At 41.3% G+C, this 17,455-nt stretch overlaps 3 protein-coding genes across 3 annotated transcripts; 1 reads left to right on the plus strand and 2 right to left on the minus strand.

Moving 5' to 3' along the window:
- Positions 1–57: 57 nt before the first annotated feature.
- On the minus strand, positions 58–7,208 carry LOC134193569 (vesicle transport through interaction with t-SNAREs homolog 1A-like). The gene is made up of 8 exons (XM_062662394.1): positions 7,099–7,208; positions 6,984–7,042; positions 6,809–6,919; positions 4,518–4,604; positions 1,384–1,468; positions 1,254–1,324; positions 295–356; positions 58–242 (listed from the first exon to the last, which is right to left on the minus strand). The coding sequence occupies exons 1-8, from the start codon at positions 7,187–7,189 to the stop codon at positions 152–154; spliced, it is 657 nt and encodes a 218-aa protein (XP_062518378.1). The 5' UTR covers positions 7,190–7,208; the 3' UTR covers positions 58–151.
- A 23-nt stretch (positions 7,209–7,231) lies between these two features.
- LOC134193572 (large ribosomal subunit protein eL34-like) lies at positions 7,232–10,855 on the plus strand. The gene is made up of 5 exons (XM_062662397.1): positions 7,232–7,373; positions 7,455–7,468; positions 7,533–7,612; positions 10,552–10,655; positions 10,720–10,855. Exons 1-5 carry the CDS (start codon positions 7,309–7,311, stop codon positions 10,790–10,792), a joined length of 336 nt encoding a protein of 111 aa, XP_062518381.1. The 5' UTR covers positions 7,232–7,308; the 3' UTR covers positions 10,793–10,855.
- A 50-nt stretch (positions 10,856–10,905) lies between these two features.
- LOC134193570 (transcription factor GATA-3-like) lies at positions 10,906–12,918 on the minus strand. The gene is made up of 5 exons (XM_062662395.1): positions 12,787–12,918; positions 11,786–12,545; positions 11,573–11,718; positions 11,381–11,506; positions 10,906–11,186 (listed from the first exon to the last, which is right to left on the minus strand). Exons 2-5 carry the CDS (start codon positions 12,543–12,545, stop codon positions 10,959–10,961), a joined length of 1,260 nt encoding a protein of 419 aa, XP_062518379.1. The 5' UTR covers positions 12,787–12,918; the 3' UTR covers positions 10,906–10,958.
- Between the last annotated feature and the right edge of the window lie 4,537 nt (positions 12,919–17,455).

Raw genomic sequence — 17,455 nt, forward strand, 5'->3', positions numbered from 1 at the left:
GCATAAGTTGAAATTCTTATAGCATTCAGACCTTTACACTCTTCATGTGCTAACAGATTGATCCTTTATGGTTAGGTTAAGCAATACAAAACTACAATGAAAGTGATGAACATTTACAACTAACACTTTCACAAAGTCTTCAGCCTTCTATTTAGCCACTGACTGCAAAGTAAATGCCAGTGATGATAACTGCTACAAGAACGATACAAATAATTGCAATAATAATTTTATTCTGAATCATCCTACAAACACAATACTCAGTTGAAAACAATAAGCCAGCACATTGATTGCTACCTTCTGAGTATTGTCCGCAGCAGTTGCCCACTCTTAGACAAATTAGTGTCAGTGTCCCTTAGCTGTAACAAAACATTAGATAAATAACAAATCACTGACATGGACTACAAATAAGTAGCAGGTATGCATTTTAGTAAAGTTGGACGGATACCACTGTTTACTCTCATCTTTCACTTTTATCTCGGCTCAAGGGTTCCCTTAGTATTTGTGGTCAGAATCAACATTTAATTAAACTATAAGCAGTAACTAATCAGCGGCTGCCCTATTAGCCTTGTGAACAGGCTCGCTGTGCTTTCACCTTTTGTGGATATTGAAGCTTCAACCTTCAATGCAGTGATGAGGCCTAAATATCCAGGAAAGTGCAGTGAGCCTGGTCACAAGGCTACTGCCCTACTGGTTTTTATGTCTAATAGCCCATGACTGCAAACACCAGCAAACTTAATTGTGATACAATTCACACATCAAGACACACTAAATCAATGATAGTCTCATGGCTCAGTGACTATAAGATTTACATGCACTCCCGATATAAGGACACTGGGAAAACATCCTCTACATAATCATGACTATTATTACCTACAATATGGTTCTCAGCTTTATGAAGGCCTTTTGTCAAATAGTAGAATTGTATCAACATTGGTTGTTAGATGACATTGACAGTCAGTCAAAATTATTGCACCTCTTGTTTTTAATGTAAACCTTCAGGTGCAAACAATAGAAATTGCAAACTAGCATAACAATGGATGGCTGGTATACGTTTTACTCACAACTGACATCCATCTTGTGGGTGGTTGATTAGGTCAAACATATCACAGCATACAAGCACTGGGTCTTCTCATCAAAATAATCAGTTAACTAACACTAGCCTAAGCAATAGCCTGCCACACTAACATTCCCATTTGTATTAAGACTGCTGCATCTTGCTGACAAACTACAGTTCCATTTATCACTAAACATACCCTCTCTCTTGCTCGAGTGATTGTCTCTCTGTCCCGAGACAAATTGTCCATAATCTCATTGCCAATTTCCTCTACAGCAAGTCACATTGAGTAACAGTTCAATCCATTCTAGCAAGAAATATATTCTCACGTGTTTCTAATGCAATTTTGTATCCTTCATCAAGTCGCCGGCTACTTCTATCCAGCTTCTCTGTATTATCTAATAGTTTTGTTCTCTGCACAAAGCACAGCAGTCACATACTAAGTGACACACACACAAGATTCACTGATACAATTCCTGTACAACAACAAATGATCACGTTTCCTAGTGCTGCAATAGGGTGCATCTGTATCAAATTTTGTATTTGTCATCAATTTGCAGTTTTAAGGGATATTTAAACACTTGTCAATACTTTCTTAGGCATATGCAGCATATTCTTTTCTGCATACCCCTCCCTCTTCCTAAAGATAACATAACTAAGTCGATCATGTCTGTCAGTACTCACTGTCCCAAGCTATACATGCTTTAACCATGTACGCTGCATATGCTTGAAAATGTCGACAATTATGAATTACATGGTTTGTTTGACTTCCTAAAAAGAAGAAATTGTAAAAGGGCATTGTCACAGCAATTCACTGCATTTGCTGGCTCACTTTAGACAGTACTGTTCAGTGTATATCAAAAGAAAGGGTTGGTCATACAAAATCTAGAAATATTGTTGCATTGGGCACTGAGACTGAGAGTGGACAAAGTTATGCAAGCAACACAACCCAATCAACTTGTGTGTGTGTGTGTGTGTGTGTGTGTGTGTGTGTGTGTGTGTGTGTGTGTGTGTGTGTGTGTGTGTGTGCACGTGTGTGTGTTACTGCTGTATCCGCTCTTCCACTATATCATAAGGGCTAAGTGTCTGTATGGGTATAAGATTATTTTTCTTAATTCATTACAAGACTTGCACAAAAACACCTATTTCTCAAGTTATGGCAGTCTTAACTAATTGCATAACCTGCTGCAAGTGATCTCAGATACTCTCTCAAAGAATGACCCCATGTTTTCATTTGAGTGGCACTCTGCCTTGCCTAATAGAAATTCTCAATGGAACACTAGTCCAGTAGACAAAATGGTGCTGCCTTCAAGACCAAAAGTATTCTGATTATGGCAATGTCTCAAACTTAATTGTTTTTAGAGAAATCTTTACTGATAACTAGTGTTTTTATAACTTTGTTGCAACAATCAAGAAGTTATAAATTGTTCTATTTTGATTACCTCAGCAGGCAGTACCTGAATAAACACTTTACAAAGCAGACTTGTAAGCATCCAATTACATACACAACAAAGTCACTGTTGCAAAGATGACAGCATGCAGATAAAATAACAATCTCCCTCTTCTTACTGCTGTACCTCCAGTGAGTTTATGGCCCAGCTTTTGACAGGAATATGACAATTAGGCGCCTAACCAGCAAAACAAGAAGTACTGTATGCTATTTGTCTCACAAAACACGAATCTGATGAAACCTCAACACGCAGCCAGGCATACACAAAAAGTTGCAAGCAAAGCAGCCAGCAAAGAGGCAATAATCCATTCCTTTGTCAGAATATTCGCCAATCTCTGGTCCCTTGAAGCTAAGGGGTATCCTTGTACTCAGAAGTTCAGTTAATGTGCTGTACTGTAGTACTAGACAGGTACTGTACACGTCAACTCATGAAAGAGCAACTCACAGCTAGCAAGCACTAGTCTGCTACAAGCGCATCAAGTGATAAACATCTGCCTTGTGACATAGATCACATCATCTTGCCTAATAGTATTGCCAGTACTATGACACATCAACTTTGTCTTACAAATTCGTGGAAGTATCCTGATGACATCCCTTCAGACAACTACTAGTACTTATTAATGACATGCTTCTAGCTTAATATGCTGCTTACAGTATTGAGTATTCAGATTGAGTAAAGAGCTGACTTAGGATCTGGCTATGCCTGTTCAACTACCATTATCTCTGTGCTGTACCAACACTAAAACTTAATTTATTTGCTTTATCCTAGTAAACTATAAAACTAGATAGAGTTTCCATTTCATTGAGGTGTCGTAGTTCTAAATTGATGCTCTTAACATGCCACAAAATAACACAACATAACCTTGAATGACACAAGCATCAATCAAATTGTACATACACTGGTCTATTTAAAAAAATTATTGCCAACAAGGCTTTGCAATTACAGTTTATTGTGTGGACTACACACCCTGTTACTGCCCACTACACCAAAAAACGAAACACTGCCCACACTACCGCTTTAATTAATGTACTTACCAATAACTAAATCTACCTCAACTGTAGTTCCACTACACAAACACACGTAAGAAATAATGAACAAGTAGATTTACAGGCTTTATAGGAGGTCATTGAGTGATGTAAATGGATTACTCAACTGAGTACTTCTAGATAAACAAAAATGTTAGAAACGTCAAGCAACAGCAGCTGTACTGAAAATGGCTCTACTCAACAGGAGACTAACTATTCAACAAAGATGGTCTTCTAGAGATATAACAGTAATTGTGACAATGTCTTCATCATCATATCCTACATGTTTTCCTAGCAGCTTCCCAAACACTGAGTAAGTGATGTCCTTACAAAGAGAACTATAAAAGTACATCATTTCAGCAAAGAAGGCACATTACTGACAAATCAGAGAATAACAATTTAGTTGGCAATACACTAAGTGGTGTTATGTGACATGTTTTTTATAGTAATACACAGTGCATTATTAATAGAGTCATCCAATATGTCACCACACGTGCAGTCACTCGCAAGAACTACAGACCTTACAGTGGCAAATCAGTGGCTATGTGGCTGGGCCACTGGAGCCCTACAACCTTACATGTCCTACAAGAAAGACAATACCTACCACAGAAAAGAGGAAATATCTGCAAAACCACATGCATACCAATCATATAATTAATATAGCCAAACATGCAGACTAAATGGAAGAATGTTATTTGTATAACAGGAAATCAGTATTCGAACTTTTTATACCATTATCATAAATCCACAGAGCATGACTTGGTAGCCATAATTATTACCAGAAAGGTAATTTTAGGGGTCAAGGGTAACTTCCACCAGGATAAAAAATATGCTTGCATGGCAGGTGCACATACATATGTACTACCTGTAACTACACTAAAAATACAGATAACTGCTTCCTAATTCTGTTACTGGCAGCAAGAAATGTATACAAGCATACAAAGAATGTGAGAACAGACACAAAATGCAGTCTTCATTCATAAATACCTGATCTTCTGAGTAATGAGGATCATCTGGGCCCATCAACTCATCCCGACCTTGTTCATAGTCATAGAGAGCAACTTGGGCACGTCTCTATGAAATGCAACACAAAGTATAAGACACATATTTCTTATTAAAGCAAGATGTCCAAGTATTAAGGACTGTCCACACTGGCAACTGGATCGCGATCCAATCACGATCTGACTGCAAACACCACATCCACTTTCGAGACAATCATGATCCGATCACAATAAATCCAATCCACATTAAGAAGAGGATTTGATCCACATTGATCACGATCAGTTGAATCCAATAGTGAGCGTTACCTTAATTAAGTGTTTACAAGTGTAGTCAAAACATTTAACCCTCCTCACTCTTCTTTGTTCTCACTTAATTTGAATTGCCTTAGGTCAGTGTTACAAGCAAAGAACCCACACGTACACATCTGCCATTAAAATAACTCAGTCACATGATATCAAAGAGAGAAAGAGATATCATTTTCAAAGTGTAGGTGGATGCTTGCTATCCCAATCAAATTGTGATCACTACGATGGTGATCAGATTGCAATCCATTTCTGGTCTAGTGTGAACATGGCTTACTAAGTGTGTAAATATTACATAACAAAAAAGTGCTGAAAGTAAGATTCAACAATAACAGAGTGACTTAGAAAGCAAACAAGCAGATGAAGCAGAGACAACCAAATACACAAGAATACTAAAACAAAGGACCCAATACGAACGAGACAAGAAAACCTAAAAAAAGACACAAGACAATACAATGATAAAACCCACGGCATCACAAATACCTCTAAACCATACACTGATACACTGCAGACAATGTAATTGCATGTGTGCACATCCAAATTTTTTAAATTCATTTTGGTCAAGCTCAAACTGGATCAGCAAATCCAAGCCTAATTGGTCAAAACATGTAGATAACTAGAAGTCTGTATGCATATCATGACCCTTAGGGACTATGCGCTGCCATTTACACAACGTTCAGCAGAAACCTGAGCCCCTTTAAAAGAAGTGTTGCAGTTGCTGATTGAAGAGTGCATACATGTCCCACTCTTCATTTATTTAAGATTAGAAGACAAGACTGTAATGTGCCTATTGGCTATGCAGAATTACAGTCGCGCATCTAGCTTTGTGTATGTATCCTAACACATGCCCAAACTTCCAAAACTTACTTCTTTTGCCTCCCGAGTCTTTGTCAGCACCAGTAAGTTCATAGAGCTCCTAGTCTTATTTTTAATGTCTTAAGTATAAAAATGTTACCAATATGGTGTGATTCTCTCGTACAAGCCAAAAGTGGTGTCAGATACACACATGGACAGAGCAACTCTACCCCTTACTGTGTATGAACACCCAAGGTAATAACCAGAATACATATATACTGAAACATTATTTTAGAAGTCCGAATGCCTTAGTCTAGTCAGACACCGACTATATAGTTCACATTATTGTTGCTCAACTATAGAGGTGGAATAATACAGGATTACCAGAGCAATTTTAGTAGTCATGTAGAGCTTGAATGTCAAATCAAATGAGACAACAGCTACCTACTACCTAAAGACATCCCTAATTAATGCTAAATTAATTCACATTGCTAACTGATACACTCAAGCAAGCAGTGAGTCAGACAAGCAGACTGATAGACAGACACAATCAGTTGTACAGTGTTCAACAGTGGTAATCAAATTGTCATTTGACGCCTAAGTGAGTTCATGTGACGACCAATTATTCCAGCAAGGTTGCCATCCTGTAAAGTCACTCAAGTTATGGTGGACCAAATAGAGTTTGTTTTTATGCTGTAGTGTATAATAGTGGAATTACTCAGGTCAGACAGAGAGTGGCATTTTTGAAGTCCTGGGATTTCATTTACTTACCAGAACAATCAGTATCAATATTTGATATTTATGAAATATATGTAAAGTCTTACACTCGTTGACTGAAAATTTGTGATATTTCAAGCACTGGTTGTAACAATGATTAATATAAAATGGATTTTCACACACAAACAGACAAACACAGACACACAAACAGGCAGACACACAGACAGGCAGGAGAGAGAGAGAGAGAGAGAGAGAGAGAGAGAGAGAGAGAGAGAGAGAGAGAGAGAGAGAGAGAGAGAGAGATAGGCAGGCAGGCAGGCAGAGAGGAAACAGGCAGGCAGACAGGCAGACAGACAGACAGGCAGACAGACAGACACTGTCACAGACAGCAGACAGTCAAATCAACAAACATAGGCACACCCTAACAAAATTATCAGATGGTGGGTTAGTTCTCAGTCTCACCAGTTCCTTCTCGGCTGTAGCAATGTCTTTGCGATAGCTCTTTACTCTACTGCTGGCCTTTTGTCTCGCTGAATGAGGTAGACTTTGTATTTCAATGTCAATTTGGTCAATCTGAACAAAACCAAACGACCGTCCATGAAGTAGCTCTACAACTTTCAAGTCAACTCAGTCATACTAGTTCATTCGCTTCTGCAACATGCCTCTCTATCTCCTCAGTGACTTGGCGCTTTTCACCTACAAAGAAGTTCGAGTGACGTCATTTCTGGTAACCTTCTCAAAGCCTCACTTACTGCCAGACAACTTGGGTATCCGTCCTGTCTTCGCAGTTATCTCAGCTGTAAGAGAAGCAAAGTTTTGCTCGAGGTCCTCAATGACAGACATCTCTTCGTAGCACACTTTTGCGCATGCTCATTAGCTGCTCATTAGCTAGGCTGCGTCGTCGTGGTACAGTTTTGAGTAATCCAGTGCAATCTTGGTCGCTGAGTGTTTGAAGAAAGGCAATGGGTCAACGACTGGTGTATCGACGACGACTTTCATACAATACGAAGTCGAACAGGCGGAGAATGTAAGCATTTTGTGCTTTTGTCGAATCACCATTTCTTCTCTTTATTATCTTGATTGTTGTGTTGTTCTTTGTATTCAATAGATCTAAGACACCAGGTACGGATGATAGAGACGTTATTAACATTGTGAGGGACCCCACGATAACAGTTGGTGTGTGCAGGTGGACGGCTTGTCTACCTCTATACTAAGAAGCCGGGAAAAGTTCCTCGTTGTGGTGACTGCAAAGAAAAACTACGGGGGGTAAGCGGCGCAACGCCTTTCCGAAGTATGCGCTGCAACTTATCTGCTCGCTAGGAGATTCATGATTTGTGTCCGCTCGTTTGATTGTAGCGGTTGTGGTGTTAGTCTTACAGCTGGCGCCGTGATACGGTAGAACACGGTACTTCTTGTTTGGGGGCCATTTGCGACGTTCTCTGTAGTCCTCGGCCAATGACACTAAAACGTTAGATTAACCAAGTCCTTGTACACAATCAACCACCAGGATTTGTGTTCATCTATAGTAATTAAATAGGAAAATGAAAGACACAGAGAACCATGCCAACACTGCTGTTACTACTACGTACTGCACATACAGTACTGTAGACAACCTAGTGTAGCCAAAGTAGCCAAAGAAGTTTCAAATTTAGTTAATTTATTGATTGATTACTTAATTAGTGTCATTTTGTCAAATTCATGAACGTTTCCACTGTTGTCTGCTGTACTAAAGTAGATGTGACCTTATAGTAACTGCTTTAAGAGGCTGTCTTTGTAATCAAAGCTGAAATTTGGATGCATTGACATTGGGCAGATCTAAGTATTTGCCATTTATAATTAGGGAGTAAAGAAGATCAAAGACAGTAAAGCAATCATGGTACAGTACCCTGTGATCAAACTTGAGAGTGTAGAATTATGTATGTAGGCCTGTGTTTTGTGGTTTCTTTTTGTAATTTTATGCTGTCAACAGCTTAGTGCAAGCTCTGTTGTGTTCTCAATGTTTATTGGAAGTGTTAGAGTGCATGATTTAGTTCTTAATTACTGTCTCTGCTGTGATGGAATGAAAACAGAGACCATCTTATATCATTGCTTCTCCTGTCGGGAAGCATAGTGTACATTTGACAAGTTATAGCAACTATCCCCACATAAGTAGCAGTGGTATTTGGTGTGTGGTAGTTATCCTTTTGTCACAGACTTTAAAGTAGGTGACAACCTAAGTGGCTGAAGTTCATTTAAGATCCCTGTAGTGCGTGTAGAAAGCGTTGTCGTCATTTAAGTACATGTACATGTGTGATAGTGAATCCAGTGTTCTCACCACTATTGGCTGTGCCTTCATTTTGCAGGTTGGGGTAGTGAGATAACTGGTTAAAGCATAAAAAGTAACCATTATTGCCCGTAGGGGAGCAGAGATAGCAGGCATAATTCATGAACAAATGTCTTAGTGTGGCGGAAATGCAACCTAACGTTCAAGATGATCTTGTTGCACAGTGGTCTGAACATCAAGGGTTATACAGTTTTTTGGTTAGTGCAACTCTATGATGGGTTATCTGGCTTTCCTGTCGCAGAAAGCTAAGCCCTATATTTCTGGTGTCATGTCACAGGCTTTTGCATCTCTCTTTTGTGTCCTATACTAGTCGTCATTGGCTAATTACCAATCAATCTTGGCTTGTGTACACTTGTGCTAGCCTGGACACTAGTATAGGCCTTCCTTTGCTATTGGGTGGCGCTTACGTCTGATGATAGCAAGGGGTTATATCATGTGACCTTGTCTCTGTTGAGGCTACACCTGTGCTGTATCACAGTTGGAATGCTATTATGGAAGATGCCCATGCTTTGACATGCCCCCCAGTCTTTTTGCCTAGAAAGACCATGTAAAGAGCTGCAGATTGTAGGGGTGATGTTTGGTTCTAGTAAATAGTAGTGGCTACCCAGGCATGTTTCCAGGTTGCTTGGAAGCCCTCCCAAGAGGTGGGTGTAATGTTTACCGTTAGCGCGAGCACTGAATGATTCTTTTTCAGAACTGTAGTTTAACTTATGAAGATTGTTAGATCGTTTATGCTATGCAATAGCAACAGGCTTGAGTTAGGCCATGGTAATCAACAGAATTATGTTATTGATGTTGTTTTGTTTGTTAATATTGACCTCTGGAAACCCTACCAAGAAAACCCTGGGTACTTGCCTGAATAGTAGTACATTGTAGGGTTAACATGCCAAACTAGCAAACCGGAAGTGATGTGAGCATTTATATATGACATCGTCCAACTCAATTTGCTTTGCTGGTTGAGACAAAATCCTGGCGAGAACACTGAATTTAAATAGTGGCCGACATTGTGTACTAATTTGCAACCTGGTAGAGTTTGTTGCAGTGTCGTAGTGATAACTACTGTATGAGTCGTTGAATACATGCATAGGTGACGAACTATGTGAGATTTTACTGCTGCCTGGTTTTAGTGGATCAAGCTGCAATTGCACCTAAATAAGTGATGTGACATGGTACACCACATACATCAACTAAGCTGTGGTAAATTATAATTTCAGTTTTTGGGTTCCTACATTTTACAATTTGTGTGCAGGAGTGATTTATTTTATTTCATGCATTGTTTTTATTTCTTTGTTCAACTTTGTACATGGAACCATCCTAACGTGACTCTATATGCAATATATCGATTACTACAAAGTCTATTCCAGTTTACTACTCAAAATTGTCTGTCTGTGAGCAAATGAATTTTATTTTTGATGTCAGAGTGCTTAATACGAGCATACTGCAATGCTTACTGGACCCGTGACATGCATTGTTTGAAACTGGGATGTAACATAAAAATCCTTGCTGGTTTACAACACAAATTTTTGAATATTTAGAACCTAAAGTAGAGGAACTAAATAGATCATGTTTGAATAGTGCCAACTTATTTACTGAGGGCTGCAGGCAAGGAAGATCAATTTATACCTGTTGGATATATGGGTGTCGGTGGAAGGCTTCTTGAGACAACAAGTTGTTATGTCTGTTACTGGCTACCTAGCATAGTGTTTGTGTTCTTGGTGTGAACTATTATCACCCCAACGTCTGTCTTGCACACATCTTGATCTGACTCTGGCTGATGTCAGACCTTTTTATTTAATAGTGTTGAATAGATATTTAAGTGCTTAGATAATGAAGACACCAATCTTGTATAGTTCCGGTCTTGTGATTGGCATCTTTGTTGTAGCTCCCTGCTGTCAGACCTAAGAAATTGATGTCAATGTCGAGAAGAAAGAAAACTGTGTCCAGGTCTTACGGAGGATCACGCTGTGCAAAGTGTGTCAGAGAAAGGTAGGAATAATACTCTGAGTTCAATACAAATAGTTAATTAATTCTACAGCTTCTTGCTAACCAGGATTGTTCGTGCCTTCCTCATTGAAGAAGAAAAGATAGTAGTACGGGTGTTGAAAGCTTCCAAGAAACGTTGAACTGGTAGCCACATATTGTACTAATCAGTGTCTTATTGATTAATTAAACTTCCTTAAACAAAATCTCTGAACACGGGACTCTGTATTGTACAACAGCTAGTGGGTCATTAGTGTTTCATACAAAACGTGATGCTTACAGAAAACCTATTCTATGCAAAACTCTTAACTAATCATAAGAGTGAAACGAGTTAGTTAGGCCAGCATACATAGGTCCAATCAGTACGTTGGGCGGAGCAACTGGAATGTGAGCCATTGGAAAAGATGAGGAAATGTCGACTACAGGAGGAATATCAGTCTTCTTTCCAACACCAATGTGGGAGCCATCAGACTTCTTGTTTTTCTTCCTGTTGCGAGGTTGGATTGTGTCTTTCTTCAAGCTCAACGGACGATTTACCTTACAAAGAGAAAGATGATATTACAAAACTTTTAAGAGGTTAACATAATTATCCCTCTAATTATCAATACTATCCCAGTGCTTAGTCTTAGTCCTAAGTGCACGTGCGGAACTGGCAGGCATGGACGCCTTTGTGAAGTGCCACGTGTCTTCGTGACATCCTGTGGATGTCAAGCTTCAGTCAGTGAACTTACTTTGTGCAACTTGAAGTAAAGGCCGCACGGATTGCAAACAGGGTCTCCTTGTTCATTGCGCCTCCACAACGTTGTTACAGTTGTCGAGCAGTTGGAACAGACCAGATCTGTGCGTCTAGCATTGCTCTGCATATAAAGATATATTAACAACGTTAATCAAGTCGGTCTGTCGTAATGTATTGTTGATCTCACCAGCTTGCGTCTGGGCTTCTCAGTAGGTCTGTGCGCGCCGTTTAGTTTGTGGTATATTCCACAGGCGTTGCAAAGGTACTTGCCAGCAGTGTCTCTTCGCCACAATGGAGTCTCATTTGCCTTACAATTACTGCATTCTCTGTTATCTGCAATGCAGTCAAGTTTGCAATCATGGTCATTAAGTTAAAAATATACCGATATTTTAGAACTTACCGTTTACAATCCGTATTTTAGATTTCCCGTCAACGACGTCCGGTCGAGCACTGTTTGCTAAATGAGTGAATGCTGAAGGTACCATACTGGTGAGAGGTGGCGGAAATGGATAAGGTCTGGGAAGACTCGGCAATGCCGGACCGATGTTTGTTGTATGAGCGTCGGTCGTGTAATCTCTCGGCGGCCGAAACGACTCCCTGTTGAATTGAAATACATAGTCTGGCGATTTGCTCACATCTTCCGTCGCACTTTCCTTCGGCGGCGTTGGCGGCAGAGAGAAATGCGTCGACACCGACACCGTCGGGCGACGTTCAGCAAGGAACGATGGCTGGTAAGCGGAAGACGTTTCAAACGCCGGTTGGCTATGACCGAGAGCCGCAGCAGGCGCAGGCGTGTACCATGGTGAAGATAACAAAGGCGGTGCAAACGAAGACGACATAGGGGCATCTGTCATCCATGGCTGAAATGACCTTGGCGCCTGTTGCTGCGGCGTCAGGGGAAATGCAGGAGACGCCTGGGAGGGAGTAGTTGGCGTCACAGGGACGCTGTGCTCCATCGAGCTGCGTGTAGAGTCTGTAGGCGCTGGTCTCAGACTAGGCGCCGTGCTGCAGCCATACGCTGACGTCGTGGCGCCGGCGTGGGTCCAAGCGGAAGAGCGAACAGGCCAATGCTGCTCGGCTTTGGAGCATCCAAATGGTATCCCCGACTCGAACGAACAGCTAGCAAAGCGGTATACACCACGATATCCTCCTGTATCCATCTACACACGACCGGTAAGGCAAAACTGATGAGCAATATTCGTTGTAGGTCGCTAGCTGACCACGGGCAGCTAATTAGCTAATTATCGCCCCATTATCGGCGACAACACCGAGACGAAGCTCGGGCGACGACAGAACATAACACGAGATGAAGCCCCGACGGCGCCCGCTACGCCAGACATTCGCGAGTCAGAAGTGACGCCACAAAAGTGAAATCCGCGAATTCATCCCATCTGGACTTACCTTTAACGTATCGCGACGAGACGCTATACGACCAGACAAATATGAGGCTCTGCTGGAGACGAGCGCTGTGCGCGGTATGAAATGTCGCGGCAGCCAGGCGACGTACCGACAGTTTCTGGCGCCAGTCGTCGGGGAACTGACCAATGAGAGTCAGTAGCGTTGATTGCTAGCGGTCAGAGTGACGCCAGCCGGGCCTCTGCGACGGTGCAGGCGGTATAGGGCGTTACACTTTCCGAGTTATTTTCGCGTGGATGAAGAGGGTAGCATCGTTCGAAACGAATCGTTGTGCAACATTTGTGCGGTGCGACAGTGCGTGCAAGGACGGGTTGGTTAGGGACATCCCCGTTTTTGACTCACGTGCGGTTGACTTTTATCGCAAAGTCACGTGATGACTAGACATCCCTCGCGGTATTGATTGTTTAGGTTTCTGTCTGCACCTCCACCCAGTCAGTAGCGCTCTTTTTTTTTGTCCGCACAGCTCTTTCCAAGACTGGTATTGAATGTGTGACAAAGATTCTCGAGTTGGATGAGGGCCAGACGTCTGCTACACGGTACAGACAAAAGTAGATGCTGGTACTGTACTAGTTAAGAATGGAGTAGCAAACCAGTTCTAAATTTTCATGACATATAGTTATTAGAAAATAGGTTTTGTGAAGAGGTCAAGTCTTCTATAACTATAAATCTTAATCACTTCTACTTCTCTAGCTATAGGTTTTTAGTACCTGAACTTGCAATAATGTCAGAGGTAAGTAACAGTGAAAGGTCATTACCGAAAGCAGACTTGAACGCTAAGTAGCCAAGTCTCTTTACGCTAAGTACGTCTCAGTGTGAACGCTAGTTTCTAGACTCTCGCCCAGTCCAGTCCTCCTTCGCACTTTCCTCTAGGTTGCTACCATGTGCGCTAACTGTCACGTGTGTCCATAGGACCATGTGGTTTCACACGTGACAGTTAGCGCACGTTTGGTGTAGCAACCTGTGGAGGACTGCTGCATGGGGTCTAACTCAATTAAATGTAGAGTAGACAGAGATACATGCCACCTCTGCTGATCAAGATTGTCTTCAATTTGTAGATGATCATCTTGTTGCGGTACTGCATGGTGCTAGCTAGGCATACTAGCATACTAGCCAGGCCCGGATCCAGATGGGGTTCAGGGGGTTGAAAGCCCTCTTTTCCAATAGGCGTGGTTCAATAATTTTATATAATTTTATTAGAAAAGAGAAAATTAGTAATGCTATAAATAACTGCTACCAGGTCAACCCCCTCTTTCAAAAATTCCTGGATTCGGGCCTGCTAGCTTTCCACTAGCTCAAAAAGCCTAATTAGCAACATGGAAAACAAGAAAAATTTCACAGAAATAAACACGTACAAACAAAATTACAGTAGATGATTAAAAAGATGCAGTGCAGAGATGTATCTAGGGGGTCTGCATGGGGGCACAGGTCTATACCGATATGAACTTGTAAATTTACTGTAATGCAGTTACGATTGCTCGAGTGTAGTATGCAACTGGATGGATGCTTCATAGTTAAGTATACTGCATGTGATAACAGTGGTTGCAGTGGGATCTAGACAAGTGGGATATAACATGTTCTATACTGTGGTGTGATTTAAACAACAGTATGTCAACCAATTCGGTAATGACTCTTCAATCAATGTATACATACATGCATACAAACACACATACATTTTTCGGTTTGCATTGAAGAGTCCTTAATTAAGACTCAATATAAAACGTTTACATTGCAATCATACATATAATTGTTACATTAACATTTTCTTTCTGCAAATGGTCTCCAGGAGCTATTAATTAATGTCTTGTTTTTTCTTTCCATCATCTGTATTTGCAGTCTCATGGTATGCCTAAATGCAGCCACTACTATGTCTATATAAAGCGTTTACTGAGAGTTGGTTTCGCCCTAAACAGAAGGGTTACATTGCCTTGTGTAAATACATACATACATACATACATACATACTTACACTTATAGGTACGTATACATAAGGAACTAACAGCAGTCAAATTAGAAAATAATTTTTAGACAACTAGACATGATTTGTGACCCCCAATCATGGAATGCTGGCTACGCCCCTGTGCAGTGCCAAGACTTTCCAAATGCCTGTCAATCCCTTTCTACAAGGAAATTGTGTTTCACAGAGCGAGGGCTAGCTCGGGTTAATTACCTTGGGCTATGTAGAGATACCATAACACGTACACGTATGCTAAGTCATTTGTATCGATCTTAGATAGGGCGTGTCTTTGCACATATTAGGACGTGTCTCCGCTTGTTATTGCAGGAGCCACCCTTCATGGAGAGGGCCCAACCACGCCCACAGCAAAAAGCACGCCCACAGCAAAAAGTACACCCGCCCAGTTTGTAGGTCTAGATATGTAGCAGAGCTGCCAACTCTCCCGCATTGAGCGGGAGACTCCCGCATTTGGGACCCTTCTCCTGCCTACCCGCATTTGGCATCAAATCTCCCGCATTCTGACCATTGGTGGGCGTGCCTGTTCAGTGTAACCATGTGTACAGTACCCCTAACTAAGTTACTGATTATGTAATATTCGAATATCTATGTCTAGGTGCCAGTCCCTCTCTCCATCCGTCTCTTTCATACATCTCTGGGTCACAATGTTGACATAGAAGAAGAGTTGGTCAGGCAAAACTGTCCGGAAGTGGAAAGGGGAGGGGCTGGCTATCCTAGACTACCAAGGAGTTGTCTAGTGCTGGAAAAGCGATCGAAGAGGACCACAAACGATAGAATTTAGCAACGAGAATGTGTACATACCTCGTTCTTATATTTAGTCTAGGCTATGATATATTTACTAACAGGCAGTAGTACGTACAAGTTCTGTGTATTACATTTGTTGCACTTTGCTTATTTAAGTGTACTATTTATATATTAATTAACACTTATTACAATATACAATTTATTGATATTAATGCTATTGTAGGCGTGTCAAGGTTACACTCCCGCATTTTTTCTTGCAAACTCACGCATTTTGATTCAGCTAGGTTGGCAGGTCTGATGTAGTAAGAGAAATTTGTCGGGTTGAGGTAGCCCGGCCGGCCGGTTATAGATCGATTTGGAGGTTCATCCGGTTTTTGCTGTCTGGTAGCACGATGTCTTTTCGTGCCCTGAGTTTCCGTGAGCGAGGGAACACGCGCGTTTTACAAGATGGGGAAGGTTTTTCGTGTTTGTGCAGACTGTATACGTAAACTTCGTGACATAGGTACACTGTAGGTTGCCATTGGAGGAGGTAGCTGCTACGCACAGCATCACAAAAACCACCGCCAGCCCGCCCGCCCGCACCGTCTTTCTTTCTCAAATGTTACTCGACAATTTTATCGGTGTGGCCTAGTTGTCTATACTGTAATAGTTTATGGACGTTTAACTAGACGTACATATACAGCATGCCAGACATCTCTCCGTTCTAGCGCCACACGTGTAAATTCTAGCGGACAAATAATATTCTTGATATCAAATTAGTTATCAGCCTTGTATATCCGTCACCTTCTGCGCCATTGAAGCACAATATGTTGTAACACTCTGTAAAGTCAGCAAATGACAACAGGGGGGAGGCCCTGCAATGAATTCCAATCTAAGTAGCATATTCAGGCCCGTACCAGAAGTGGGCGGTACGTAATACACCAAAATGGACCAATGACGTCACATGCATATTACTTTTTAGTCCTTCGAATTATATATATATATATATATATATATATATATATATATATATATATATATATATATATATATATATATTAGCTGATTAGCCCATTCCTCGCTTGGGCAACTTATGTTAATTAACACAAATTGGGCGGAGAAGACACAAAATACCGGATAATATGTAACCCTGTATAAGTGACCCGATTTAGAAGAAGCTTTCGAGATTCGTCGACGGGCACATGTGCTGCATGTGCTTCAAGCCGGCCAGCAGCTTCGTCATCTCTTCCTGCGCTGCAATGTCAACTTTTGCGAACTACAGACGAACGCCTAGATGCAGGAGACCTGCAGACTACCGCGAACGACACCATATTTCAAAGTGAGAAAGGCTGCGTGCTAGCTAGAGGTGGAGCGCAAAATTGCAGCGGTTTGCGAGAGCATGAGGCACAAATATTTTGTGAAGTTACGACCTACAGACGAACGCCAGCACAAAGCAAAGTACTAGAAACCAGCCACCGTCATGCAAGGGCACGTATTAGTTGCTTTTCGAAGTAGAAAAGGTCGCGTGCTTTAGGAGTGAAAAAGAGCAGATAGCGGTTTGCGACCACACAGGAAACAAACAAGCATACGGCTGCGTTCATGCATGGAGCACTTTTCTCTAGATATGTAGACACTACAATTAAAAACATGCTATTATATTTACAGAAATAACGAGAAATGTAGGGATTGCATGAAAACAATAGAGAGAATTTAACCTAGTAGGAGCGCATACAAATTTAAATTAAAGGCGCATTTTGCGTACTAAACGCGTCAGTATCATTGGAGCTGAGCGGCCGGTTCGTCCGAATCCCCCCCCCCCCAGCCTACGGGTTCCATTCAGTGACTTTGTAGACAAAGGCAAGTTCATTCTGTTTCCTCAAGCCCAAAATCTCATATAAATTTGACAAGTTTTTCTCCTGCTGTTGTATGGCCTCACTCTACCGCCTCTCCCCAGAAGACC

The sequence above is a fragment of the Corticium candelabrum genome, chromosome 18 (assembly GCF_963422355.1).
Source record: "Corticium candelabrum chromosome 18, ooCorCand1.1, whole genome shotgun sequence".
Taxonomy (NCBI): domain Eukaryota; kingdom Metazoa; phylum Porifera; class Homoscleromorpha; order Homosclerophorida; family Plakinidae; genus Corticium; species Corticium candelabrum.

What these genes read in the sequence shown, in the direction of transcription:
- LOC134193569 (XM_062662394.1), bottom strand. Translation starts at nt 7,189, where the DNA reads ATGTCTGTCATTGAGGACCTCGAGCAAAACTTTGCTTCTCTTACAGCT. An exon ending in GATACCCAAGTTGTCTGGCA is followed by an intron (nt 7,043 to 7,098) that starts GTAAGTGAGGCT and finishes ACTTCTTTGTAG; the next exon opens with GTGAAAAGCGCCAAGTCACT. An exon ending in CTCATTACTCAGAAGATCAG is followed by an intron (nt 1,469 to 4,517) that starts GTATTTATGAAT and finishes TGCTTTGTGCAG; the next exon opens with AGAACAAAACTATTAGATAA.
- LOC134193572 (XM_062662397.1), top strand. Translation starts at nt 7,309, where the DNA reads ATGGGTCAACGACTGGTGTATCGACGACGACTTTCATACAATACGAAG. An exon ending in GCAAAGAAAAACTACGGGGG is followed by an intron (nt 7,613 to 10,551) that starts GTAAGCGGCGCA and finishes TCTTTGTTGTAG; the next exon opens with CTCCCTGCTGTCAGACCTAA. An exon ending in GCAAAGTGTGTCAGAGAAAG is followed by an intron (nt 10,656 to 10,719) that starts GTAGGAATAATA and finishes CTTGCTAACCAG; the next exon opens with GATTGTTCGTGCCTTCCTCA.
- LOC134193570 (XM_062662395.1), bottom strand. Translation starts at nt 12,545, where the DNA reads ATGGATACAGGAGGATATCGTGGTGTATACCGCTTTGCTAGCTGTTCG. An exon ending in TAAAATACGGATTGTAAACG is followed by an intron (nt 11,719 to 11,785) that starts GTAAGTTCTAAA and finishes ACTGCATTGCAG; the next exon opens with ATAACAGAGAATGCAGTAAT. An exon ending in AGAAGCCCAGACGCAAGCTG is followed by an intron (nt 11,507 to 11,572) that starts GTGAGATCAACA and finishes CTTTATATGCAG; the next exon opens with AGCAATGCTAGACGCACAGA.